Raw genomic sequence first — 27,943 nt, 5'->3', positions numbered from 1 at the left:
ACTATAATGTCCCCTAAAAAATATTCTTGCATCAACATCAAGCGTTATCTTATAACAGCCCGCGGTTCCCAGTCAAAACCGAACATCTCTGACCCACAGCCGACAAAGGCGACCATTTCCATACAAATCATAACCACATGAAGCCAACGCGGAGCATCGACGACCAGAGAATGACAGGGAGAGTTGAAACGAGAAGAAACCTCAACGAAATGGTCTCAAGGAACCGTCTAACCTTCACCATTAAAACCCCATTTCTTCGCTTCAAGATGCTCCAATCCAATAGATAAGCTAAGTCGTCGCCATGGCAACCGAGGTATTGCGACCCCACGACGTCCTCAGCCGACCCCATCACTCCTTCCGATCACATCGTAAGCCAAACCCCAACCTGAAGGCACCACCACCGGCGCCGACGGCCAAGAGAGGACGGGAGGGCTCGGCACCGAAGAACAGCCGCGGGAAGGCCGGTTCCTCGAAGCGAGGAGGGGCCAAGTGGGAGGGCGTGTACGCCGGATCGGGGTTCTCGATCTCGCCGGAGCCGAGCTCGCTGCCATTGCCGAGTTTCCAGGTCAGGATGGCTAAAATCTCCACCGGGGCAGCGACTGCGGTGGTAGACGAAGTGGCGACGATCGATTTGAGGCGGATGCTTCGGCTGGGGTAGAGGAGGAGGAGATAGATAGATAGATAGACTCCTTTCTTATTTGCTTTGCAGCATCTCCCAACTCTTCCGTCCAGTTTTTTCAAGAGACGGAAAAGAAGAGGGAGGCTACCTCTAATTTACTCTTATATATATTTATATATTTATATATATTTGACATAATATGTATTGTTTGGAGCTATTAGATTTCTAATGGTTCAAATCTGTTAATATCCTAATCTCTCTTAGTTGAATTAAATTTGAATTAAAATTACAACACGATTCCTTTCATATTAGGATTAGGAGGAATCCTAATCCCTCGCTCACTCGGACTCACACTTCGCGCACGTACAACTATATATACCAACGCCTAACTCCTAATTCCAGTTCGTCTCTCTTAATATCCTAATCTCTCTTAGTTGAATTAAATTTGAATTAAAATTACACGATTCCTTTCATATTAGGATTAGGAGATATCCTAATCCCTCCCTCACTCGGACTCACACTTCGCGCACGTACAACTATATATACCAACGCCTAACTCCAAATTCCAGTTCGTCTCTCTCTCTCTCTCTCTCTCTCTTTCTCTCTCGCTCTCTTTCTTTAACAACTAAATTCGATCAGCCATGGCAGTTCCGGCACCCGACGATATTTCTGGGGACGATATTCCCGTCTTCAAATTTGCTCTCCGTGCTTGCTGGATTCTCGCATTTCTCGTCGCGATCGCAATCATCGCCTTCCACCTGGTAGCCTTGTTCCGCGAGGCGACGATTTCCCTGGACACTCTCTCCGTCGCCACGACGGCTAACCGGACCCTCTCCGCCGTAGGACTAGATGCCGCTATCCGAGGAGGCATTGCATGATGATCGGTTAACGACAGAGCGGCAGCGAGGGGGAAAGTCAAGTACCAGGTGGACAGGGAATCATAGAACTAGAAGAGGCAGATGATAGTTTAAATACTCTTCTTCTCCTCTCTTTTTTATAGCTTTCCTTGATCTGTAACTAAAGTTTACTTCAGGTTAGTCTTTTGTCTCGATCATTGTTTTTCTTCCCATTTAAATGAATAGCTAATTAGTATAGCAATTTCTTTTTCTTGTTCTTCGTGATCTATCAAACAAAAACGAAATAAAATTCTCTTTATATAGCAGATCCCAACGTGAGTTTTGGCAGTTCAAGTATCTCCTGCTCGATCTGTTGTCCATCTTGTCTGTGATCTTAGATTGAAATTACTTCTTTTGCTTTAGAGAGGAGTTATCGTTAGGAATTGAACACCAACACTCTCATACACATGAGTCCTTCAATTCTAATCTTTATTAAATAATTTAGCCTCTTAATTTATATATTTTTTTTGGTAAAAAGGTATTTGTTACTTAAGATGCCAGTATACATAAACATTATATCATCAAAAAATTACATAAACAAAAAACAGAGCTTGTTTAATAATCGTATTAGCCAAATCAAAAAATTAAAAATTGTTGGCAGTATACTGCTATGAAGTTCTTGATGAACAAAGCAAATATTTTCACTGAAAACTCGGTTAGTTCGCTTTATGATTTATGGTTTATGAAGAGTTTTAGGTGCTATCTCTGCTATGAATACTGGTACCTGCTCAAAAGACACTCGACAATTAATCTGGTATATAATACTAATCTCGAAGCAAATAATACTCAGTACAACTATAACCATTTGTTTCACCCTCTCTTGCATGGACTTTGTTTGAAGATTATAAAGCTTATGAGACAAATATAGTTCTGAAAGGAGATACCACAAAGGAGACCACTCCAACTCTGTATCCTGTAGAAATCCACCCAGGTCCCAGCATCGAGTGGTTTAGCACCCTAGGAATGGCAGCATGACTTAAAATTAACTTTCTTGAGAAGATAAATCCACGATAAATGCAAATAGCTAGTGAATATACTCTGGCAAAACAGATTGCAAGCTATTCCGGTGATGCAAATGATAGCTGATATTCTCATTGAAAGCTATTCCAGGAAGATAAGGTTTAAGAAATAGTAAGAACAAATTAAAATGTTGAAAGCTGAGTTATTTCCTTCTTACTCCTTTACGTCCAATTAAATCAGAAATAAGTCCACTTGTAACTGCTCCAACCATTGCACCAATAGTTACTATTGAGCCGAAAACTGAATACTACAAAGTTGAACCAAAACATTATACATAGAATCTCATGGATTGCATGTATATTGAGCTTTCCTTACCAAAGCATTCTATCATTGCAACGGAAAGCAACCAAAAAAGAATAAATTGTCTATAATATAATGATGACTGATTTTAATCTGGATCAAAACTTGACACTGTACTCTAGTTTAAAAAAACTCAATATTGAATAACAGGATTTATCCTGTCATTGAGCCTTTCCTAGAGTATTTAGTTGGGGAAAAAGAAGCGTAAGGGAGATCTAGTGAAGTACCAGAATGGGATGCCATGATTACACTAGCTTGTCTATCGACGCAAACATTAATATGTGGAGGTAACAAATCACTGAACTTACCAATAACTTGAGGGGAATATGACAAGAGATTCATGTACATTTGATACTGTTCTTGTCTCTACTGACCACTGCAGACAAGCTGGTTACTTTGTTGATGACATTAAGGAGGAAAATTATTGCATTGCTTATCTCCACAAAGACGCCATCCTTCAAGTACTTACTTTTCTAGCTCGTCTTCCTCGGTGTTAATTTCTAGACGTAAAAGTGAATAAAAGTAACTTTCAGACTTGGTGGTAGTCTTTCTCATGAGGCTTTGTCAATTTTGGGACAGAAAAGTTATCTGATGCATTGAAAATGCATCCAGCTCAGGTGAATGCGGCAATATAAAAACTTGCAAATTGAAAAGTATTGTTATTATGCCCCAGATATTTAATTGTGTTCCAAGGATTCGGAATTATTTTGATGTGAACTTAACAAAACATAGAGTATTACAGAGAAAAGATGAAGTATGCTGATCAAACCTCAGAAAGAGAAAGCTTGAGATCTTCCCTGATTTTGGTCTCAGTTGGTGCAGAACAGCCGACCTGCAAAGAACCTATAGCTTGTTAAATCGAAGGAAAAGTTGAAACTACTAGTAATATAGTACTATCGCCAATTCTGTAAAAAGATGAGTTTCTTTTACCACTTTTTACCAGCTTCTCAAATCTGAATCTATCTAACCCAGATAGAGATGTGGGATTTTGTTTACTCAAAATTTTGTGACCCAAGCCAAGACTTACCCATTGTTATCCAATGATTATTTGGCTAAATTATGTTACACCCTTTCTGAACTATAATGCAGTACCAAAAGACATCCTTGAAGAAAAAAAACATACACTTTGCCTCTTAAACCATTTAAAGCTAACAACTTAGACATATCTGTTGCCGATTTGTCTGTGCTCAGATGATTAAAAAGACTCCTATTGAGTTGATTCTTCACAAAGTACAGAGAAGCTACCAAATGAATGAACTGATTTGGCATCCAACCACATGCTACCAAATAAGCAGTTAAGCATGTCCACATCTTACGGCAAAATTGAGTAGTTCATCGCTATTGTAACAATCAAAACTCCTCCTGATCATACGCTGTTAAGCAACGGGGCAAGGGGTGATATCTTTTCCATTTGTCCACCTCCTGTAATGTTAATTGATTAGTCTGAAAACGCCAGAAGAGCTTCTATAAGGCTTGAATATTTTGGTTAAGAGAAGAATTGCTACCTTCTTTGTCTGTGCATTGCAACTACACGATCGATCTACAAATAGGCACCAAAAAGAAAAAGAAATTACTCACAGCAACCCCAAAGACAAAGGATCCACAGACAGCGACGCAGGTGCTCCTCTCCATCCATGCCGTGCTCCTCTCTTCCAATCTACAACCTACTCACTACTTCCAGCATATGATTCTAGAAAGAGGTAATGTTTAGGATATATTTTGCAGATAAGCCCCCAATCTTTATGGATATCTACAAGTACACCCTTGCATTCATATTTAATCTCTCTCAATGTTTTCTTTCATTTTGCACCCTTCTTGTCTTCATCGCAGTTGACATCGTATCAAATCACACCAAGAACACCCTGGGACTTGTCAGAGATTCTACACAGAATAACACGTTGTCAATAATATTTCCATCGTACCTGAAAATAAATATAATATTAAAACAAAATCATTTAAGCTGGTGAAATAATTTTTCACCGGCACTAAATCTCTACTATATTTTGATGATTTAATTAAAATACAAAGATCGAATTAAACATATATTTAAATGATAAATGTAAATCATAATGATTATAAAGACTAGGATAAGAGATGAGAGTTTTTGACTAGTTTAACTCTGCTCACCGAATATTGTAGTCTGAGTTAGTAATTTTATTTAATATTAAATCATTTTTTCTATGAGCGATTAGGATTAGCAGCTTACACAGCACTTAACATTTATTTTATTACAGATATAAAAATTTCTCACTGAGCTAGCAATTTTTTGCTGAACAAACTTGCTATCTTAGGAAGTGATTTTATTATGCGTGCTTACGTGGCATCCACGTGGACTAAAAATTACTTAATCTATTGTGCACAATATTTATTGAGCATAAATAGAATGGTCAAAATCTTTATACCGGTAGCCATACTATTTTCCTCCAAACACATATAAATATGTCCATGGTAGGGTTATAATTGGATCCAAATATCCATTACTAAATCCACAATCAAGAGTCTGATCTTAATGTGTCGATCCTTATAATAAATATGTTAGATGCGGTTTGAATAGATTTGGATCCAATCGAGTCTAGATTTAGTATGGATCCTAACTAAATATCCATCGGAGCTTTATTATAAAATTTCTTTTAAGTCCACACATAATTGTTAGATAGTCCAATATTTAAATTATGTAAATTGAAGCCTTTGATTATTCTAATTCCTTTATAGTATGAATAATTTTTAGTCTCTCAAAATATAACATTTGTTCTACTTTTATATTTGCTTATGTGTCATTTTTTCGTGAGATTATTATATCATAATCGAATGCCAAAATATATGACTTGTAGCTTTGGAATTAAAAAAATTATTTTATTTTTATTTCATAATATACTGGTTATTCATAAGGAATCCGAATTTAGTCCATTATCGGATTGACTTGAATCTAATTCGAGTCCGACAATATTAGATAATAAATAGATCATATATAGATGTTACAATTACTTGTCCATTTAATATTTGATTTGAGTTTGAACCGACAAAATTAAATGCATATGGATCTAATTTTTGTATATATCTGATCGAATCCAATTTAGTTATGCCCTAGTATAGGTACATGGAATTAAATTCAAATCTAGGGGTTGCATTCTTAGTAAGGTTTTGAGTTAGGTTTTAAACTTCAATTCATACTCAACGTCTAATTAACCTAAGGGAGTGTTTGGCAATAGGGGAAGGAGACACTTACTTTCAAAAATTTCTCTACTTTTCATATTTAATTATAAAAAATAAAAAAAAAATTTTAAAAAAGTAACTTCCTTGCATATCAAAAATAATTTTATATTCTCTTTTTTATTTTTATTTTTTAAAAGAAGATAATCATTTTACTACAGTGAGACACTTTATTGAACTCTGCTTCCCGGTAAGCAAATACATCATAAGTTCGATTAAGAAATTGACTAGTATCTTTGATCCAAAATTTTCATTACGCCTATAAGCAAATTTGGCATGTACTGAACTGAATCACTTGTCTTAATATCAAACTATCAGCATTATTTTAGCACCACGTCAGCAAATGACGTAAATCATTAGTTTAATAAATTATTTTTAAGACAGCAAATCACGTAGTAATATAGCTTAAAAGAGAGTCACACTGTAATATCCTAACGAAGAAGTGAGAAATTAGCAATAAGTCTAGTGACTGAGAGAGTGACTTAGTAAACTGACCTACTTAAAAACCCTTTGTGGCTGCTTAGTAAAAAGTGTCTTATTTTGATAAATAATTTAAAAACTATAGTAGAGTTATAATAGTTTTTGCAGAGGATAGCAAATTGTTAGTATAACCACATACACTCGTATTAATTTCATGACAGAGAACATTTATTATCTTACTTCGTATTGGGCAAATCTAACATCCACGCGGTTATAATATATGTATATATATAAATTTGCACATCTACGTGAGCCCGTGAATGAATAACGCCATGCAATTATATAGGAGGAAGCCTTCCATCTGCCATAAATTTCAGCCAATGACAGTCGACCCACAACGAGAAAGTACAACAAATTCCCTCGCAAATTAGCTGTACTCTTATCTACATTCTCTTTTTGCCACCTCTCTCTTTGTAACCTCTCTTCTATCTATCTATAAATTGAATCAATCCCAAGTAGCTTGAAACTCTCAAAACTCTCGTGCTATTCCTCTTAACATATCTTTCTCTTTTACCTTAATGGCGTTGGAGCAGTTGAAGAAGCAACTGGCTGGTCTCAAAATGGAGATATATCAGGAGGTTTTACATAGTTTCACAAGATCTACATAAACTATCCCTTCATCACTATTTTCTGATGAGAAAATGATCACATCTTTATTTGGTGTCTCTGTGTAGGGATTTCTGAATGAGCAGTTCACAGTTCTGCAGCGCTGCCAAGAGAGCGATCCAGGTTTTACCGTCGAAATGGCGAAGCTTTACTTCCAGGATGCTGAAGTTGTTGTCAATGATCTGACTTTGCTTCTGTGAGTGAGCTAGCTATTCTTGATGACATCTCTAGATCAGCATAATTATCCACACATCTTCTTTTTAAGTACACTGTGATTTTATTCAGAGTTCGGTTTAACGAATAGTAAGTTAGCTTTTTTATTCATCTTAATGAAAGGGGTTCGGAGACTGTGGATTTCAGCAACGTTGGTGAGCTTCTTCACAAGTTGAAGGGGAGCTCAATGAGGTATATATATATATATTCATATATTTCTTTTTCTATATTTTTTTTTCTCCTCACTTTGTTGAGTTTAAAATTATTAGAGAATAGGAAAGAACATAAAATATAAGTTTATCCTTGTTATTTCCTGTTTATATACTTCATAATATTATGTAAGGAATAATTTTTTTATTATTTTTAGAATATAACATTTTATTTCAGAATAATAGCTAAATAATATAATAGTTAATTATATGATACGAATATTATTCATCAAAATTATATCTTATACTAAACACTAACCCAAATAATAATTTACCCTTAATATCTATCTCATTAGTCTTCAATTATATCAAATCAAAAAATATTTATCATAATTTTATAAAAGATGAAAAGTCTTTTTTTTTTCTTACCGTTTCTTTAATTTATATCACATCAAAGTAAATTATTACATCCTTATTTCATAATATAATAAATATAGAAATAGTTATTCTTAGAATAGTTGTCATAATTTTTTGACATTAATTGTTCACTAGATCCAAAATTTTAAAGGGAAATTTTAGTTAGCTTTGTGTTTTTAGTTTAGGAATTCTTGGGTGTTATAAGCATGCTTATACAGTAACAGATCTAGACTCGCATATATTAACTACATATGAACATATATTCTCTTCATATATACCTATGGATAAGAGATCATATTGTGCTTGATCAATCTAAGTGATTCAAATTATTACAGTCTTGGTGCCCAAAGAGTTAGTAAGGTTTGTGAGGAGCTTCAAGTTTGCAGCAAAGAAATCAATAAAGAAGGGTAAATATATACTTAACCTTCTTTTTCTTTACTAAAGCATTCTATAAATAAACATCATATATCTGAATTAAGGACCTGATGAGTTATTTAATTCTCATAATGCTTTCTTCTATGCACAGATGTCTGAATCATCTGCAACAGCTTAAGGAAGAGATTTCTCTACTGAAGGACAAGCTTGAGTTCCTTTTTGTGGTATGGAAATATTTTTCTTAACCACTTCTATATATATATATATATAATCTAGCTATGCTAATTTTATTTTATTTTATTTTTCCTTTTGATGATATGTAGTTGGAGAAGCTCATTACCACAGTTGGGGACAATTAATTGACACAGGTGGTGAAGAAGTGATGGCTTTCAACTTTCAAGTGAATGGAACTAGTGATTCCAATGAGCAAGGCTTTAGTTAAAGAATAAGATCCTTTTAGTTGGCTTATTTTTCATATCTACCATCATTTTGTTTGGCTGCATGAAGACAATGAATTGGAATGGCCAAATCTTTTCTGGCTACAATTGAGCCCAATGAAAATTCCTTCATAAATCACCCCTTGTGCTCAACCTAATAATCGACTCAATATTTTTATTTTATTTTTATTATAGGCAAGTAGAATTGGACCACTTTGTTAAGCCAAACCTCTCTCTCAAGGATGGGTATAGTTATTTTTTAATTAATTAATTAGGTTAAATACAAATTCATTTTTTTTTTAAAAGAAGAAGAAGAAAGAAGTCTTTATGCGGCCCTACACTTGAGCCAAGTGTGTCCTCCACTAATTATGCTGTCGCGTGCGCTCCACGTGCGGCGGAAGGCTCGCAAGAACCCCCTTAATGGGAAACAAAAGACACGGAGAAAATGTTTAAAATCTACAAGGGTTGACCTCTCCATCAGCTGCTCCCTTCAAACACCAAACACGCCTCATATCTACCATCGATCCGCCACGTCATCCGACCAGTCTGTTTGCTGTTGCGGGCCCACCCAACCCCGTGCGGCGCGAAAGCTGAGGTCGTTAATTGCGCGGGGTCCACGTCATCCCCCGCCCCCCCCCCCCCTTCTCCCTGAGTCCCATAAGTCCCATAGGTCCAAGTACAAACTCACACACAACAAGTGACTATAAATTGAATGCCCATTTAGAGCTCCTCCTTTATTTATTTATACAAAGGTAAACGAGCGAGACAGGAGTATAAGGATAAAATAAGAGAATCCCATCTCTTCTCTTTACTAGAAGAGGTGGCCACCATTAACCGACAAAAAAATTCCACACCTTTATGTTTGGGAGATTTCAAATTTAATTTTTTTTTTTTAAAAAGTTTAACTTACTCCTACGAATTCAAATTTAAGAATTTTATAAGCAAGTTATCCAATAAACTCAACTATTCCATAAGCATCCCGTGACACGATCTATTAATTACTAATTAGCGAGTCATAGACTCTACGGCGGTTTGATCCAGCCCACCCAAGTGCCGAGTTAGAGGCGAATAGTTAATTACATGGCTCATCATGGATTAGACGTGGGTTTAGAAAAATTATCCTAATATTTATTTAATTTTCATCATGATTGGGTCTTTAAAAATAAATCCAACTCTAAATATTTGAGATCGTAGTTGAAATTTATCCTGGCCGCGTGCTTCAAAGGCAGTGCTCATTCCAGTGGCATGGGAAAAGATCCACTAGAGGACGCCTCTCCATAAGTAATAAGCAATAAGCTCCCAAACTTATATCTTTTATCTAGGTAATAAATGCCTGTATGCAGCCAATCTATGCCTGTACCGTCAACTGCACATCAAAACAAAAAGAGAAAAAGAAATTAAAATAATTAGCAGTTTATATAATAATATACTAGTATATATACTACTCCCAATTTGGCACTGGGACTGGGGTGTTTATCTATCATTGCTAGGCTTTTTAATCTCATCTTCTTCGCTAATCTATAATCATAAGCAATCAAATAAAGGACCCACCAGTCAATGAGAAGAAAAGATATTGAGAGTATTTTTTTTTTTCTTTTACCAGGAAAAAGAGAATGATTAGAGAGAGAGAGAGAGTCAAAAGCATCACAAGATGGCATCAAATAACTAAAACTTTTTGGAAAATAAAACAGACCTCAAGAAATGATACCAGGCTTCTTCCCCAAGACACACTGCTCTTCTTTTCACTGTCCCCCCACCCCCCTCTCCCCACTCCTCATTAAAAAGCTCTCCTTCCCTCCCTCGCTTTTCCTTAAACCCTAAAAAACCCTCCTCTTTTCTCCTTCTTCTTCTTCTTCTTCTTCTTCGTAGGTAAAACAACGAACACCTTCGATGCGTTCCATTCACCTCCCTTTCTTCTCCATTTACTTCTTCGTCTTCTTTAGTAGGAGCGTGGCGATCTTGGACCCGGTGGACTACTTGGTCCTCCAATCCATCCGCAAATCCCTCTCTGACCTCCCGGGCTCCGCCTTCTTCTCTGGCTGGGACTTCACCGGGGACCCCTGCGCCACCTTCCCCGGGGTTCTCTGCTCCGGCGGCCGCGTTGTCTCGCTCTCCCTCGGCGACCCACGCGCCGGCTCCCCTGGCCTCTCTGGCCGTCTACCCGCCACCCTTTCCCGCCTCTCTGCCCTCTCCGATCTCTCCCTCGTCCCCGGCCGCGTCTACGGCGAGATACCCGCCGGCCTCCCCCGCCTCCCCAACCTCCGCTTCCTCGCCCTCTCCTCCAACCTCCTCGCCGGCCCCATCCCTCCCTCCTTCTCCCCGTCCCTCAAGACCGTAGACCTCTCCTCCAACCGTCTCTATGGCCAGATCCCTTCCTCCCTCCTCCGCCTCCCTTCCCTCTCCACCCTCGTCCTCTCCCACAACCGCCTCCGCGGCCCCATCCCCACCCCGGTTTCATCCCCTCTCGTCCACCTCGACCTCAAGAGTAACCTCCTCTCCGGTGACATCCCCGCCCTCCCATCCTCCCTCCGCTACCTCTCCCTCTCCTCCAACCGCCTCTCCGGCCGCACCGACCGGGTCCTCTCCCGCCTCCCCTGCCTCGTCTTCCTCGACCTCAGCATGAACCGCCTCTCCGGCCAAGTCCCCGGCGAGGTCTTCGCCTTCCCGATCGTCTCGCTCCAGCTCCAGCGCAACTTCTTCTCCGGGTTCCTTCGGCCGTCCGGCCCGGTCACCGAGGGGGCGCTTGTAGACCTGAGCTACAACAGGCTGACCGGAAGGATACCGTCCGAACTGGCAAAGGCGGGGACTCTGTACTTAAATAGCAATAGGTTCATCGGCGAGGTGCCGGCGGAGATGGTGGAGAGGGTAGTGCAGGGGAGGATAAGGTTACTATACTTGCAACATAATTATTTAACCAAGTTTGGCATCGGACCCGGGGCGGCGGTGCCGGCGTCCACGTCGATATGCCTGCAGGACAACTGCATGGTGCCTCCGGTGGCGATGACGTGTCCTGTGAAGGCCGGGAGGAGGCGGACTCGGTCGGCGGCGCAGTGTGGCGCGTGGAGCAAGGGGAGGTGAAAACTTCAATTTTTTTGTTTAGGAAAAATTTTTTGCTCAAATTTTTTTCTCTTTTCTTTTTTGGATTTTGGAATGAATTCTGGTGGAATAATGTGCATAAGGAATCAGCTGGACAGGGGAGTTGTAGCTCTCTACTTGTTTTTTGCTTTACGCTGTTGGTGTTGGTAGCCATGGAAGAAAAATACAACGATTTGTTGACCATCTTGCGAGTTTGCACGAGGAAATTTGTGAGTTGTCGCCCTTCGTGCTCTTCTTCTTGCCGTTGTCGTCTCGTCCTTTTATCCTGAACTATGGAAGCGTAATGGGAGCATTAATGCTGGTAGCAGCTCTTCTCTTGTTCGTTTGTGATGGTAGTAGACTCTTCACACTCTCAATTGTTACCCATAATTGAGAGTGTGAAGAGGAGGAGTCAGTAGTCAAACAGTTCATTAATAGTAATATTTAATTATGAACAAAGCATGCATGATATATATATATATAGGGAGAGAGGTTGAGAAAAGTTTTAGACTACTTGTCTATAACAGAGTGTATAACAAAAGGAAAGTAACAAACTCAAGACATACAAGTATAATATTTAACTGTAAACTGGGGAAGTAGGTTGATGACTTTTAGAACGAGCTCCTAAAGATCAACAGATAAGTTAGTTAGTCCTAATCTAAGGCTGGTGTGAAGCAGAGGGAAGTGAAGGTGGAGACTGAGAGGTGGAGAAAGAGAGGTGGAGAATGGGAGGTGCAGGGTCTTTGGTTCATAAAAAACTATAAGCCACACTCAAATTGAGAGCCAAAGGGTTCCATGGTTGTTCCTATAGATTACATTGGTGTTTCTCTAAGTCACAACTAATTCTAGGTATTTGGACATAGGGGAGTAAATGAGCCGAGTGGAAACATTAAGGTCGGCTTAAGATTAGCTGGACGGCTCACGGGCATAATAGGCTTACATATGGTCTATAGCTCAATCCAAAAATCATATGTTATATAACATTTATACATTTATTTTGATCTATTTATATAAATCATCTCACCTATTATATATCAAGCCTATTTAAGTTGAGGCAAAATTGGCTACCCAAATGTTTTGAGTTTGTATCAAAATATGGTTGTAAAATCTTGTTCAAAAGAGTGGGGGGAATAAAAAATCTGTCAACATAGAGCTGTCCTATTGTTGGCTGCCGAGCTGTGTGTCAAGCTCTAGTGCTCCACCCAAGTTCGTGCTTGGGCATGGGTTATAAATATAAATCGCACCTGATCGTGCTGAGTATCAGACTAGAATTCTAACAGTAAGGTGCCAATTTCCAACCCGACAGTTAATTGAAAAAGAACCACCAAAGGACCATCAAGCAAGAGTACTACAATGATAAATTATTAGAGCTATGGAGTCTATATCTTGGTTTTAATCCCTCCTCCTCCTCCTCCTCCTTCCAATAAATATGCTATGGTAGAATGCAGCTCTTGTGACTTGAATCAAATGAACAAAAATAAAAAAGAACTCACATGCCTGTCAAGTCTTAATCCTTTGTCAAGACGTTGGTTTTCATAATTAATATTTACTTTTATTTTTGACATATAAGAGCTGAGGAATCTGCTAAGGTCTATAACCCGACATATGTTGCAACCTGTTGCATCCAACAATGCAACAATGTTCACTAGCTCCAAGGGTATGTGAACATTTTCCTTCACATCAGACCTCCAGTATTTCTCCAAACCCTATCAACAGCCCACTTACTTTTTAAGTGTGAAATATTTTTATACTTTCAAAAAAAGAAAAAAATAATAGTCAAATTCAACATTTCAAAGAATTGTTTGAAATCGAATTTCTACAATAATTTATTGGTGGAGGCCACTCGCCTCGCAGATGTCTAGATATGTATTTACATAGTTTTTTTATTTTTTATTTTATAAGACCTTATTTATTTTAGAAATAAAGTTAATTTTAAAATAGATTTTTATTTTTATTTATTCTTAAAATATGTTATTTATTTTAAAAATAATTATCCTAATATTCACTTGTAAATTAAAATAAGAGTAATAATTACTTTTGATATAATTTAAAGTATAAGGAAAAATAAAATAAAAAATATTTTTTATAAAATTATAATGAATACTCTTTAATTTAATATAAAGTAAGTTAATGAGATAGATATCATAAGTAAATTAATAATCAGATTAGTATGTGATATAAGATATAATTTTAATAAATAGTATTTATATTTTAGAATAGAGTTATTAACTGTTATTTTAAAATAAGCAGTTGTATTCTAGAATTAAAAGAAATTATTCGGCAAGTAAACCGGTTAATTTGGATATTGTAGCCACCTCTTGCTAATTATATACAATTAGATGAATAGGGAGGAGGGTCCGTCGGAAGACACAAGAAAATGGTGTTGCTCCGCCACCTCCATGCCCATCTCCTAAAAGTAAAACCCTCGCCAAGACTTCCTTCCTTCGCTCTCTCCTCCGCTTCCCAAAATTCCTCTCCTCCTCCTACCTCCAATTCCATTCCCCGCAAAGCCCACCAATCCATTCGCCGACTCTTAAAGCTCCTTTCCTCCTCTTCCCAAGATGCACCTAACCCCGACCTCCCCGCCGCCCTCGCCGCACTCCGCACCTCGCCCCACTCCCTCTCCTCCTCCGCCGCCGCAGCCGTCGTCTCCGCCGCCGGAGACCCGCTCCTCTCCTTCGACTTCTACCGATTCCTCCGCTGCTCCCCACTCTTCCGACCCGACTCAGCCCTCTTCTCCTCCCTCCTCAAAACCCAGCTCGAATCCAAATCCCCCCAGCCGTTTCGGATCCAGTACTACATCACGGAGATGAGGAAACGGGGAATCTCGCTTCCTCCCGACAAGTTCCGACCACTCTACTCCTCTCTCTTCCCCGAAAGGCGTGACCTTGCGCGCTCCTTCCTCGACCAATTGGTGAAAACTCTCGGGCCCAGTTCGGGAATCTACGGCGTCGCCGTCTCGGTGCTCACGGGAGATGGATTAATCGATGAGGCGGTAAAGACTTCGCAGCGAGCGAGGTCGGAGATCGAGCATTTCGAGCTTGGTTTCTACTCCAGCTTGATGGGTCTATATAGGGTCTCCGGTGACGGGAAGGCGGCGATGGAGGCGTTCTTGGAGATGGAAAAGAACGGAATTGATGCCGACGATGGGGTTTATAGAGATTTATTAAGGGTTCTATCCCGAATTGGGTGGTTTAAGCTCGCATGGGTAGTGTTAGCAGAGAAGGCGAGTAGGATTAACTTTATGCCAGATGAAAGCTTGGGCTTGGTTCTACTGAAAGGATTCTTGAAGCAGGGAATGATTTCGGAAGCTGGGTTTTTGATCAAACAAGGGGTTTTTAAGAAAAAGGAGAGCTTTTTGGTTTTCGTGGAGGCAATGGTAGAGAAGAAGATGCCATTGGAGGCATTTGAGTTCTTGACAGCTTCTGGCGAGCCAAAACTTTATGCTCCATTCCTCATTCTTGGATGTGGAAGGCTTGGTTTGATCGAAGAGGCCGAGAAGATTTATAATGAGATCAAATCTTTGGAAGGTAAGAGCACGGTAGAGTTAGTGTATGCTTCCATGATTCATGTGTACACGAAAGCATCATTGAGAACAAAGGCAGAGAAGGTGTTTGATGAAATGAATGCTTTGGGAGCTTTCAGTGGGGAAGCATGCTTGGATATGATGTCCATGTATGCAGAGATTGGCCTTCTTGAGGATGTAAGGAAGTTGTTTGTTAAATGGTCGCAGAGGGGTGTTTGCTTGGATATGCAAGGATATGCTGTTATGATTAAAGCTTTGGTTAGAGCAGGCAAGCTAAATGAAGCAAGATTTTGTTTCTCTGAGATGGGCAGAAGAGGAATCCGACCAAGTTGTTATATTTATTCTCTTATGATGGAGGGGTATCTCAAAGCTGGTCTTCTGTGCCATGCAGAGAATTTGCTTGAAGAGTACAAGGGATTGGGGCTGAGCATAGAGGATGGGATTCTTGGAAGTAATGTTGCTCAGATATTGGTGAGAGTAGGCAGGTATGGAGAGCTCCATAGATGCTTGGATGGGTTTGCCAGAAGTGGATTGAAGTTTCCAAGAAAGAATGGAGCAATATTGAAGGAACTCTGCAGAGATGGATCATGTTTGAGAAAGATCGAGTATCTCACAATGTGAGGTTCACTTCAGTGATGATGACTAACATAGGTGGCTCTGTACATGAGAATTGTGATAAAAGTGAAGTAGACGATGGCCAAGAAAGTCCCAGTTTCCTCTAAATTCTGGTCCTCCAAAGTTCAAGAGCATATAATCCTTGGGAGATGAGTGGTATGAAGCTCCAGTTGACCAATTTTATAACTTAATTGTTGTGAGTTCATCATAATATTTTGAATTGAGATGAATGACATTAGGGATCAAAGTTTCCTCTGATTCTATTATCAAACAAGTGGAAGCCTCTACGTTGGAGCTTCACAATCGTGTAACGTACAAGGAATTAGAGCTTTCTCTAGGATTAGCTTCCACTAAACAAGCGCCTTTTAAGAGATATAACCATATCTCCAACACTATGAGGATGGACAAGAACAATACATGCTACATAACACAGGAGAACACTTACCACCGCAACTATTGCACTCTTTGTGCTCACCATTTTGCTAGAAAAGGTGTTAGACCATGGCTTGTGAGCCCATGGAACATCCATGAATGGCTCGCATGTCCGCCTCTGGATATTTCTCTCTGTGCCCATAAGGGGAGAAATTTCATCCTGTTCTTCAGAATCCAGAGTTGTTGCCAAGCCGGAACATTCTTGGTTACTCCCCTCTGCATCCTGAAACATAACAAAGATAAGAAGACGTTCTAATTAATTGATTTGGAATTCTGATGATGCTAGAAAGACCCTGAGGGTAATTCAGATGCAATTTAAGGATGGTACCAACAACCTGAATAGGCTCAGTGAACCAAGAATTTCTAGTAAGGATGCCTGACGGTCCAGTCAGAAATATATATATTAGGCAAGAACCAAACTTGGTTTCATTATTTTAGTAGTCAGTATTGGTAAGCACGATCGCAAATTAAAATTATTAACATAGCTATCACATGTAAGTATAACTACTAAAACTAATAATATACGCAGTCCTATATAAGAGATCCAGCATTTTTGTTTTTTCATCAAAGAACAAGTAACAAATAAAGGTTCAATAAGAGCTAGCTGTAGAAAAAATAAGCAAAATTTTGACAAATAAAATTCATAATTCACCAAGTCAAGGGTAGAAAGTTTGTCAACGTACTTGAATCATACAAGGCGTCATGTTGTCAGAGCCATTTCTGGCATAGTTTTCCTGCAAGTGAGGTCTAGAAGTTTTGTCTGCTGAATGAAGTCCTGAGCTCACATCATTGGTACTCTGTACAAGAATAGTTTCTCTTGCCTGATTTATGCAATGCAGTAAAGACTTCAAACTGGCATCAGGAGGGTCAGATTCTGCAATTTGTGAGGCATCTAAATTCCGTATTATCTCTTGTGGGAAACAGAAGCTTTTCTTTTCTACTAAATACTTCAATAAAGAAGTGAATCTCTGTATATTTAGTGAACTGAATAGTACTTTCTCCTCTAATTGAGGCTCCTTAAGTAGCCATGCTATATCCAACAGTAGATCAGACATTGCAGCTTGTTTTGAAACAAAAGCTTCACAAAAGCCTCGAACTGCTTGATTATTGGTAGCTTGCAAGCTGATTTTATTTACAGACAGAGTTTCACAAGAGGCCCCATACATTCTCTCCATTTTAGAACATGCATTCTTGTTTCCAAAAAGAACAGGAATAAAGTTGGATATTCCTAATTCATTTTCCACCTGTAAAGGTAAGCTGTTAATAATGGTGTTCCATTATGTTATAATATCAATTAAAAAACTTGTTAGCAGCTCTTTAATAGAAATTTTTCAAGCACTTTTTAACATCCAAAGAATGTCAATTAACTAATAAGCATAACCCTATAATATGTTGCTCCTGATATAACCAAATGTCACTAGTGTTATCTCCCTGATGTCATAGAAGATCTAGGAGTCACATAGTTACAGGTAATACTGTACACATTTTCTTATCATCGTACTATGTTGATAGAACTTAAAACATGTACATTATAAACATGCCTAACAAGAACATCCTATGCAACCTATATGAACTGATTACCATAAGAAACCATATTTAATCTGACAATTTCCAACCAGGACTCCACAAGGTTAAGTTCCTGCTAATCTCTTTCCCAAAAGAAGATGCTAACAAAATGGAATTCCAATTAACCTATTTCTATTTGAGGATCAACATCTGTTATCCAAGCGATGACCACTTATAATGTTAAACCTATCATGTTGTGCCATGTTGAATTCTTTAAGGAGTAGTAAGGTTCCATTCTAAAGAGCGCGCACACACACATATATGCATAAAATATTCAAAATCAGTTGGGAAAGGCAGTATATTACAACAGAGACAATTTTATAATAGGTTCTAAAAAATAGTCGTGGCTTAACTTTCTCCAACCTAATATCCATGGTTTTCTTACCTGATTGCATTATTAGGTTCCAACTTCCAAGAATAGTGATCCTACAGGAAGTTCAAACATGATATGTCGATTAGGACTTGGACAGTAATTGGCTCAAGCCGATAGGCTGCCATGCTTAATATGCAGTAGCTAAGGTTGTGTATTTCATGTTGTAGTGTTTAGGTTCATGATCCTAGTGCACCTTATTAGGCTATAACAAGAGTTCAAAAGCACCAGTGAGCTTGACTTAATAATCTGAAGAGGGGTATTTGTTCTCTCTTAAGAACCAGTTAGATTTAGGAACTACAAATGCTGTCTACAATCACAGCTGCAATTGTTGAGATAGCTGCATATGCTACTTCATTTTCAGAGCTGTTCATAATTGAGTATATATTGACCTTAATTTTAACCTAGGTCAGTAATTCCTGTTGACCAAGGTACAGAACAAAATAATAGCTTTGCTGCAGTTCAATATCTAGTTCTTACACTATTTTTATCTAGATGTTATCCAAATTTGCCTTTGGTTTACCTGTAACCAAAATTTGCGCTTATACACACACACACCAAGTGTACAGTTTATAAGTAATAAGTATTAATAGAGCTGTTGTTTCATGAACTGAAACCCAAAATACCGTGATTTGAGGGCTTAGACTCTCAATTTATGGTTGGCAAAGACAAAAAAAGAGGGCAAAATTTCCCTATATTTTCCTTTCCAATGGAAGTTGTGCTCTACTTCCATTGGGAAATGTTTTTGACAAGTTGCAAGGCATGCAAAAAAACACAAAAGAAAGTAAAAGTTATTAAAGCAAATTTCCCTATATTTTCCTTCCCGATGGAAGTTGCACTCCACTACCATTGGGAAATGTTTTTGACAAGTAGCAAAGCATGCAAAAAACACAAAACAAAGTAAAAATTAAAGCTTGAATGCTGAAACACTACAAACTGAGAAAAATTAGTGGCTAATGATAACCATGTAAATGCAGCAAATAAATCAGAAAATTTTGCCTGTAATGCACAAACCTCAATAAATGCAGGGCCAAAATCTTTTGCATCCGTCTGAAGCATGCTAAGTCTGAACATTTCGTGCTCGTCTTCACATATGGAGTCCAAGCCATTTCCATTTGGTACGGTGGTCTTTACAAGAGAGATAGCATGACAAGAATCTAATTCCAGATATTTACCAGCAAAAGACACAAGAAACCTGCTTTGAAGAGAAAATTTCTAGTTAAACAAGACTATGCATGGTGAAAATTTTCAATTATCAAGCAATTGATGTGAACTGAACTTCTGGATTATGAAAAGACAAAATATTGAGATATTGTAAGCAGATCAATTAGGCACCAAACACATTTTTGCAAGTAATCACCTTAAAGCTCAAATAATTTTCCCCAAATTTTCCCTCAAATATGCGTTAGAAAAGAAGAATCAATTTTTGTCTAATTAGAATATGAAAAATTAATTCAATAGTTAAAGCGTATCATGAATTAGATGAAAAATAAGGGAAACATAATTACTGCAATTTCTATTGACCCTCCGTCCCAAAACACAAAATTAGAATCATAGCTAGATCATTTAGTCTTAATTGCCTGTATTGTTGTTGAATGCGAAAATGTAGGTTGCAACAACTCTAAACCTCAGGGAGGACATTAGATGACTGCATGGGAGAAAAATGTAAATAGATTCTATTGAAGAGTTGCTACCAATACATGATTGGGGTAGGAGGGTTAATAGGTTTAAAAAGTGTATAGCCGTTGGCTACCAGAAATGTCCAACAGTCAAGTGCACTATGGTGCCAAAAGAAATCAGAATGGAACAGAGGCTGATCAATGCAATCAAATCAGCTCATAAGACAATTAGAAAGAGCAAGCACATTTTAACAAGCTGAGCATCAAGTCCCCTACAGCTGAGACTACAGTAATACTCGGGAAGTTTACATGGACCATGATCTCTAAACTGCACTAATGGTTTTGCTGGTGAAGTAATGGCAGCGGAAGCAAATACAGTTACACAGGCATAACCCATCATTTGGCCCATCCTAATACAAAACTGCATTACTATAGGTACAAATGGAATGGCAATGGATGTGGATCAAAGACCTAATCACAACTTGTTTACAGAATCTACTTTTGGTATGCTGGGATCGTTCAGGAGGCCTTCAAGAGATCATTCAGGTGGCAGAATACATATATATATCAAACCAAATTATGGTATAGTTGGATGTTTTAGGAGCTTGATCATTTGTTAGGAAATCTAAATACAAAATATTCATCATCACAGATTTCTAAAAGATTAAAGTGTAAGTTTGTCGCTTTCAAATATAATGATTGAGGTAAGTAGCCAAACTAATAGTTTGAGATTGAAATTCAATATCAAGCATTTATGCCTTCTCTCCATGCAAGACAAAAGTTTAACACAGTAGCTGCAACATAAAGCAAACGAAATCTGCAAATGTGCAGTTAGAGGGCAAGTTGATAATCAAATAGCACATTACCGACAGTTGGACTTGTTTAGATTTCTGCCACAGACAATAAACTCAACTGGTTTGCCAGACTCGAAAAAGTTAGGGTAAACATAATGAAGCCTGGGAACTTGCACCTCCATCTTAATGTTTGTCATTGATGTCCCGTCTGATAATAAGAAAAAAAGGTCTTTGAAAACTAGAATGAAAGAGTATAGTCCTTAGGAATAATATGTGGACAATAATTCATTAAGGAGAAACTCAAAGCATGAGATTTCAGTAGAATTGATATGGCAGATATACATGTTGATCCTGAGAACACCAACTCAATCATGAATACATCCTATTAGATTGTTCTATAACAACACCTAACTCCCTCCTTACCGTTCAACTTGCAATAAGTATTGAGAATTACCTAGAGTAAGTTTTTTAATTATACCCTTGGTCTGTATCCTCTTCCTCAAATGCAGACTACAACATAGTTATTACTAAGAGCGTAGTCGGAATTTCAAGAAGATAATGTCAATAGGTTCTTGGAAGAAAATATGTTGACAACAAAAAGGCATGGTCTGGTAAAGTTGACCTCAACATTTTCAGGTAACGTTTGAGTTTTGAGTAAAGAAGTTGGAGTTGCATTCAGCATCACTTGATCCTAAACAGAAATCTGTTCAAACTAATATAATAGCATGCTACACTTAACAATATACATTCTCCCTATATGAAGTTGTCCTACATCGAGGAGTTCTACTTGTGAATAAATTTCTAAATTACTTTGAACCTGTGACCAGCTTATGTATGTATCTAGTACATTAATAATGTGCAGCTATGAACAACTATATTTCAAAACTTATTGAGCCTACTTGATCGAGCCAGCTCATGATCAAGCTTGGCTCAAAATTATTTTCGAGCCTATTTTGAAGATCATGCTAAGCTCAGCTAATTTCCGAGCCGAGCTCTAGCCTGCTCGATTATTTTGACAGCCCTAGTTAAAGGGTTGAGTTTCATTAATTTGTATCACATGAAAGTAAAAGGCAGGTAAAATTAAGTACCTTGAAAAGTGCTCCTATGATGAATGTGCATTAGCTATTTGTTTTGGTTGTTGACTTTCCGTTAAACAAGAATGATGTACATATTTGTATAGAGGGCATTTCAATGTATGAGGCTCCTGCCTTTTTGGGGTCTTGGGTGGGAATATTTACACAATACCCTTATTCCTGAAGAGGTTATTTCCAAGACTTGAAACCAATGATCTCTTATGTACAAGAGGCAAATTTATATTGTGATCATAATCTGCAAATTTATATCGTGAACATAATCTTCCATCATGCTAGACAATATACAGTGTAGGTATCTGATTTCACCAAAAAGAAGTACCATATAGAAATAGGATGTGTCACATACAAGAACAAATATACTACAGTATATGCGCCAAAGAAAATAGCAGTTAAGTCACATTGAATAATGAATATGTAGAAAAAATGAACTTATGCTCCCATTTGATAAATTGACATGATACCTTCAAGAATTTGAAGCATGATGTTATTGAGATTAATATGAATGTTGCCTCTTCCTGTCAGCAAACTTCCATGTGCATATATCAACTCTTTCACATAGCAGGCTGCATCTCTGGATAACTGCGTAGAGAATAGACAGCAATCATATCCAATTGAATTCAACTTTAACTTGAAAGCATCCGCAAAACAGAAACTGGATAGCCTGGAATGATCTAATGTTCTAAAAGATAGGAGGATTCTCTTAAGGTACTAGAAAAACAGACAAAGCTCCTAAAAGAAACTTTATGACAGTAAGGTCAACAGAAATGCAGGGCCCATATCAAGAAGCATAAATACATCTTATGCTACTTATATAATGCTAATTTTATTATGTAACAAGTTGAGTCAAGAAGCAGTACAAAATAATCTTTTAGTGCACAGATTCTGTAGAATCTGCATGAAGTTCCAAATATCTATTTATGGATGTTACTATTATAAGCCACCATAGATCATGATTGGGCATGCAGACAAAACCAGCTTAGTATCAACACATTGCAAGAGCACTAAAATGAGGGCCTTGGCATGTTAGAACATAGCCTTGATACTCAAATATACTGAGACCAGCTTCGTAAAGCTGATTCTCAAGAAAAAGTTACTTTTACCATCATTCAAGTAATTCATATCCTTCTCCAAGCTGGCAGAAGAATGATACATATATCTTACTGACATGCACCTAGGATACCATTGAGGTGTCCAATGTATGTAACAGACCTACTCTTTGGTCTTTAGAATAAGTAAATGCCAAATTAATTACAACTAAACATATGGGAAAGACAATTTGACATGTAAGTTGCTTACTTTATTTCATATCATAGACAACTAATACCATATCTTTTCGTAATACTACTAAGCAAAGAAATACTTGGCAGTAGAGCAGAAAGTATTTGACAATCATATCCATCCTCTATCATTGTGCATCATATAGACCCATAGGCTCTTAACCAAGAGCAATTAAATAAGTACCTTGTCCCACATGTGCTGTGGCATTGCAATAAAAACAGTCAAGATAGTACATCCAGGACGGATATAACCCTCCAGCTCAACAGGCATACTTGCCAACCACTGAAGAATCTACGTTGCGGGAGAAAGCCAATGATTAGGCTCCATCAACTTCAAGAATCGATAGTTTATTTCAACCAACTTGTACCCATACCTGGTTCCGCAGTTCTCTAGGAAATTCAGCAGGATTCCAGTCATAAAGCTTGAATGAAATCCTGCCTGTTGGACACTACAATATGAGATGCATCATTGTTTGGTAAGAAAGTGCTAAGATATAGGACTACTAAACAAGAATTGCAGAAAAACTTTGAAAAAGTTGAATTAGATGATTAGAAGAAAGATGACAACAGCTTCTAAAAGGCAGAAACAGGAAGATGGGCTTACCTCAGATGTGTAAGTTATCTTCTTGTCACAAAATGTAGAAGAAACCATGGTTTTCGAATTATCAACTTTGTCAACTATGTAAGCTTCATCAGTTGCAGTAAAAGACGTGACACATTTGCTATTCAAACTGTTGATTGAGGAAAATGGAGAATGATAGCCTTCTTCACACTCTGACAATGTTTCGTTCTCTATTACTCTGTTCTCAACTGAATCACGTCCAAATCCATTTAACAACTCTGCAAGGAACAGAGAGGAAAGTCAAAAGAAAGATCTCCTAGTACAAAGATTCTATTTTGCTAATGCCCAAAATAAATCAGCAGATGTTTGGAGTTTGGACTAGATGAAATAAGCCAAGAAAGGTTGCAATTTTAACAAAAGATAAGTTCGCTTCAAGACTACAAACTACAGAACTATACCAAGTATTCAACCAACATCCAGTTGGATGAGTCCAAACATAAAGCAACCTAACAAAATAACAGTCAAATTGTTCCTTCTGATTGCTACGAAATTCAGTGTGTGTGACACTATAAACGGCCCCATGAATGATAAAACAGCTGATTCGGTCTAACACAGAATTTTATATAGAAGATCTTGGAGTATGAACCCTCATCAATCAAGTTCTTTCTATGTATAAAATCTATAAAAGTATGCAGATAAACTAATTTTAACTATAAGTCCTTTGACCAGCAGTGTTCCATACAGATATTCAATGTTTACATTGTAACCAAGGAAATGAAAAGATAAGATCTATTGCAGTCAAGGGCTAGGCTACTGTGGATGAGTACCTTCTTTAGGGGTTCATGGTATGGTCAAGATCAACCATAAGTCCGCAACGATTAGGTGTTGATACGACTAGGGTTAGACCTAGTTGTCTCAAGCTGAATCATTTTTGTTTTCAAATAATAAAGATTCTAACTGTCGCATTCAAATGCCTGCATATTTTTACAAATACAGAGAACACGTTTTGCTTGTTCGAACGCACCCGTTTATGTCCGAATGCCTGCACATATTCGCAGATATAGAGAACGTTTTTGCCCGTTCAAATGCGCTCGACAAGGATGCATTGTTTTTAGGGTTATATTTTATTTATTTTACTTGCTAGATTAGCCTCTAAATATGTGGCATATAACCTTATTGAGGTATTGAATGAATTGAGTTTCTTCCCCAAATATTCTCATCTCCTTCTCTTTTATTCCCTCCTACCATCGCTATGCCGCCTCTAACTCCATCGACCGGCACACCACTTTAGACTCTTAAGGGAGGCCCACTTATCCCTCTTCTTCTACTCTCTACCATTGCCTTAATCCCATCCACCATCCCTAATCTTCCACCACCATCAACCTTACCAGTGCCACCCCATCACTGCCGGTAAACCACTACCATATTCCACCTAAGAGTCCATGCCTCCACCCACGGAGCTGAATTCTCGCTCAGATCTGAATTCATCAGTTCTGACCTTTTGATCTCCGTGCACTATTTCAACGATATCTCTCTATCTAGCCATCCGATTCGAGTGAAATTAGATTCGTTGGAAAGCTCTTTCCGAAAACTACAACATATCAAAAGTTCACATCAATCCAACGGTTACATCCGTCAAAACATATCTCGAAAGCTCTGTGCAAATTCTTACTTAAATCTGGTTGTGAGTCGGATCAACCCTTTTAAGGAGAGATCATATCAAGTATAAAAGAACCAATTCTCAACTCGACTTTATACTATTATGAGTAAAGATAGTCATCTCAAGTCCACATGAGATACTACCAAAAATATATCACTAGGGTACTAAGCAATAGAGCCATAATGATGGGTCACATCATTGATCAATGTAAATGATAAGGTAAGCTAAGTATTCAGCTCTAGTATAATGATTCAACCGTATATTCAGAAAGTTAGTTATACATAATAAATGATAAGCAAAAATGGAATATGAGGAGGTCTTTCTTTTATGTTCATGAGTATGCATTTTTGAGAAATTATTGAAGTTACTTATTGATCTAGAAATGACTTATGAAACATGTAAACAAAGAACACAACTCTTTCTTGAGGAACGTAGTTAATTTATACTATTATATATATTGTTATGAAATCAATCCATTTAGTAAATCCTGAAATTCTATTTGCATTGCACATATGCTAGGTGTTTCATTATGAGTGCAAGTCTCCTACTAAGTTGTTAGCTCATCAGACACATTGTGTTTCTTTTCCAAATATCGAGGAAACCGAATAAATTGCAGTGGAAGGAGAGAAGAAACTAGTTAAAATGTTCCTTTAATTGACCTTCTATTTTAGTTGTAATAACAGTGGATTATTGGTTGGATTATGATTGGAAGATTTGTAATAGTTGATACTATTTAAATTGATTTATTTGAATGTTCTTGATTTCTTATTCACCAATTCTTTCATGTTAGATTATAATTTTCCACCTTTAATGTTTGTGGTAGATCATAAGACTAGCGTCCTGGATCTCTGCTTGGGGAGGGAGGGCCCTCTCTAGATCCAGGTTGTGACACTAAACAACTACATGTTCTTAAGATGCAAACTAAGACGAATATAAGAATTATCACCACCCCAGCACGACGAAGAATGTGTAGCAAAGCATTTATTTAACTGACAATCTGTTTAATTAAGAGTCAAAAATTACTTGCTGCATTGCAGTTAGAGATTAATGGAATAAAAAGATCCATATAACTGACACCAAGTCGTAGGGACGAAAGACTTGATTTCTGTTGTTGCTGTTGTCATCACAGATATTGTTGTTCAACAGAATCACATAGATATATTCCACATGAATAAAAGCTGGTATAGGCTGAAGCGTAGTGTAACTGTACCTTTCGTTGGTTTTAACATGCGAATAACATCAGTTGGAATGTCTTTGTTGTGAGGTTGTCCGTCATTTCCAACCATGGTTATAAGATCATTGTGTCTTCTACGCCTTCTATTGTTATGCCGCTCGAGTTTTCTACGACAACTACGTTTGCCATCATCAAAGTCTGGCAATAGATGAAACCTGACAAAATGTATCAATCAATATGGTTGTTTAAAACTTTGTTCTTCCACAAAGCTTTGAAGTTTCAAGTCGTATAAACAAAGTATTACACCAAGCAGAACTAAACCCACGAAATCTTCCAATTGAACTGATCAAGATAAAAGGTTTAAGATCTTAAAACACAACGGCGTGATCTTCTAATGAACTCGGAACAGAGAATGCTTCAAAATCCTTTTACCACTAGTCAAGAACATAACAATCAAATAAGTTGTGAAGCGACTAATAGGATCCCAAAAAAATCCGAATCATCTCGAGAGAGAACTTACTTGCCGCACTGCTGGCAATACCGCTTGTACTCCCCATCAATAACCACCGCCGGCGAATAAGCGCATCGGAGGCACACGCGATGCCGCCTATGGTACCCCTTGAGTTCCGTTATGTCGACCCCGCACCCCGTGACCTGGCACCGCACGTGCTCCACCGCCCTCCTCACACGCTTCTTCCTCCCTCCCTTCTCCACCGCCACCGCCGCCGCCGTGTCGGGGCACGTGCACGGGACCCTCCCGGAGGAGTAGTTCGAGCAGAGGATTCTCGGATCTCGCTTCCGTGCGCGGCTCGTGGCCGGCGGCAGAAGAGGTAGCGCCGCCGCCTGTTGCGGCGGCGGCTGAGGAGGAGGAGGAGGAGAAGCGTACCAAGGGGGGAGGAGGAGGAGAGGGTCATCGTCGTCATCGTGGATTGGGAAATCCATGAGACCACACCATTCCAACGCCGCCACCGATGCCGATGCCGATGCCGAAGCCGAAGCCGACTCTCCACCCGAAGCGGCCATCGGGAGATTCATTGCCGAACTCTGACCTTAGCGAGAGAGAGGGACAGATGAAGTCCGCGGTGGTTCTCTTTCGTACCAAAAGGAAGTGGTGGACTTCGCTTCTCTAGCAGTTAGGGAGGCGTTGGTGGGGCGACGGATCCTCTAAAACCCCGACTGGATGAGTAACGAGTAAATGAGTTGTATTGCATTATATATATATATATATATATCTATATATATCCCTCCGACATCTTAAACATTTATCTTTTGCATAAACACCACTAGAAGTTAATATTTTCAACGATCTCTCAAATTGATAAAATAATCAAAATTAGGAGCGTATAAATGAAAAATGAGCCTACTACTCCCAATTAGATACAACAAGGCGGCAGTGCCTCATTGGCTGATAAGTAGTTCGATTTGCCACCAAGATATGTCGACATTGTTCGGAATTA

At 38.3% G+C, this 27,943-nt stretch overlaps 3 protein-coding genes and 1 long non-coding RNA gene across 4 annotated transcripts; 2 read left to right on the top strand and 2 right to left on the bottom strand.

The window, feature by feature from the left end:
- Nucleotides 1-2,245: 2,245 nt before the first annotated feature.
- Nucleotides 2,246-4,457, bottom strand: LOC140776662 (uncharacterized). The gene is made up of 4 exons (XR_012106908.1): nt 4,341-4,457; nt 4,152-4,257; nt 3,605-3,667; nt 2,246-2,472 (listed from the first exon to the last, which is right to left on the bottom strand). It is a non-coding gene; the product is annotated as an uncharacterized lncRNA (long non-coding RNA).
- A 2,586-nt stretch (nt 4,458-7,043) lies between these two features.
- On the top strand, nt 7,044-8,644 carry LOC140775719 (histidine-containing phosphotransfer protein 1-like). Its single transcript, XM_073119126.1, has 6 exons — nt 7,044-7,103; nt 7,200-7,327; nt 7,468-7,536; nt 8,246-8,317; nt 8,437-8,509; nt 8,609-8,644. The coding sequence occupies exons 1-6, from the start codon at nt 7,044-7,046 to the stop codon at nt 8,642-8,644; spliced, it is 438 nt and encodes a 145-aa protein (XP_072975227.1).
- Nucleotides 8,645-10,449: 1,805 nt separating this feature from the next.
- LOC140776031 (uncharacterized) lies at nt 10,450-12,258 on the top strand. The gene has a single exon (XM_073119571.1). The coding sequence runs from the start codon at nt 10,613-10,615 to the stop codon at nt 11,798-11,800; it is 1,188 nt and encodes a 395-aa protein (XP_072975672.1). The 5' UTR covers nt 10,450-10,612; the 3' UTR covers nt 11,801-12,258.
- A 3,915-nt stretch (nt 12,259-16,173) lies between these two features.
- LOC140775820 (squamosa promoter-binding-like protein 9) lies at nt 16,174-27,670 on the bottom strand. Its single transcript, XM_073119265.1, has 10 exons — nt 27,007-27,670; nt 26,523-26,701; nt 23,695-23,930; nt 23,465-23,539; nt 23,275-23,382; nt 22,275-22,392; nt 20,792-20,927; nt 19,321-19,501; nt 17,054-17,614; nt 16,174-16,593 (listed from the first exon to the last, which is right to left on the bottom strand). The coding sequence occupies exons 1-10, from the start codon at nt 27,519-27,521 to the stop codon at nt 16,279-16,281; spliced, it is 2,424 nt and encodes an 807-aa protein (XP_072975366.1). The 5' UTR covers nt 27,522-27,670; the 3' UTR covers nt 16,174-16,278.
- Between the last annotated feature and the right edge of the window lie 273 nt (nt 27,671-27,943).

The sequence above is a fragment of the Typha angustifolia genome, chromosome 14 (assembly GCF_048772165.1).
Source record: "Typha angustifolia cultivar Huaian chromosome 14, ASM4877216v1, whole genome shotgun sequence".
Lineage (NCBI taxonomy): Eukaryota > Viridiplantae > Streptophyta > Magnoliopsida > Poales > Typhaceae > Typha > Typha angustifolia.
The sequence above is the reverse complement of the archived record's forward strand: the minus strand, read 5'-3'. Positions and strand labels throughout refer to the sequence as shown.

Bases quoted from the DNA above. Each gene is read 5' to 3' on its own strand.
- LOC140776031 (XM_073119571.1), top strand. From the start codon at position 10,613: ATGCGTTCCATTCACCTCCCTTTCTTCTCCATTTACTTCTTCGTCTTC.
- LOC140775820 (XM_073119265.1), bottom strand. From the start codon at position 27,521: ATGAATCTCCCGATGGCCGCTTCGGGTGGAGAGTCGGCTTCGGCTTCG. The intron at 23,931-26,522 runs GTACAGTTACAC...TGTTCCTTGCAG, and splicing joins CATGTTAAAACCAACGAAAG to AGTTGTTAAATGGATTTGGA. The intron at 23,383-23,464 runs GTATGGGTACAA...CCCGCAACGTAG, and splicing joins CTAGAGAACTGCGGAACCAG to ATTCTTCAGTGGTTGGCAAG.
- LOC140775719 (XM_073119126.1), top strand. From the start codon at position 7,044: ATGGCGTTGGAGCAGTTGAAGAAGCAACTGGCTGGTCTCAAAATGGAG. The intron at 7,328-7,467 runs GTGAGTGAGCTA...TCTTAATGAAAG, and splicing joins AATGATCTGACTTTGCTTCT to GGGTTCGGAGACTGTGGATT. The intron at 8,510-8,608 runs GTATGGAAATAT...GATGATATGTAG, and splicing joins AGCTTGAGTTCCTTTTTGTG to TTGGAGAAGCTCATTACCAC.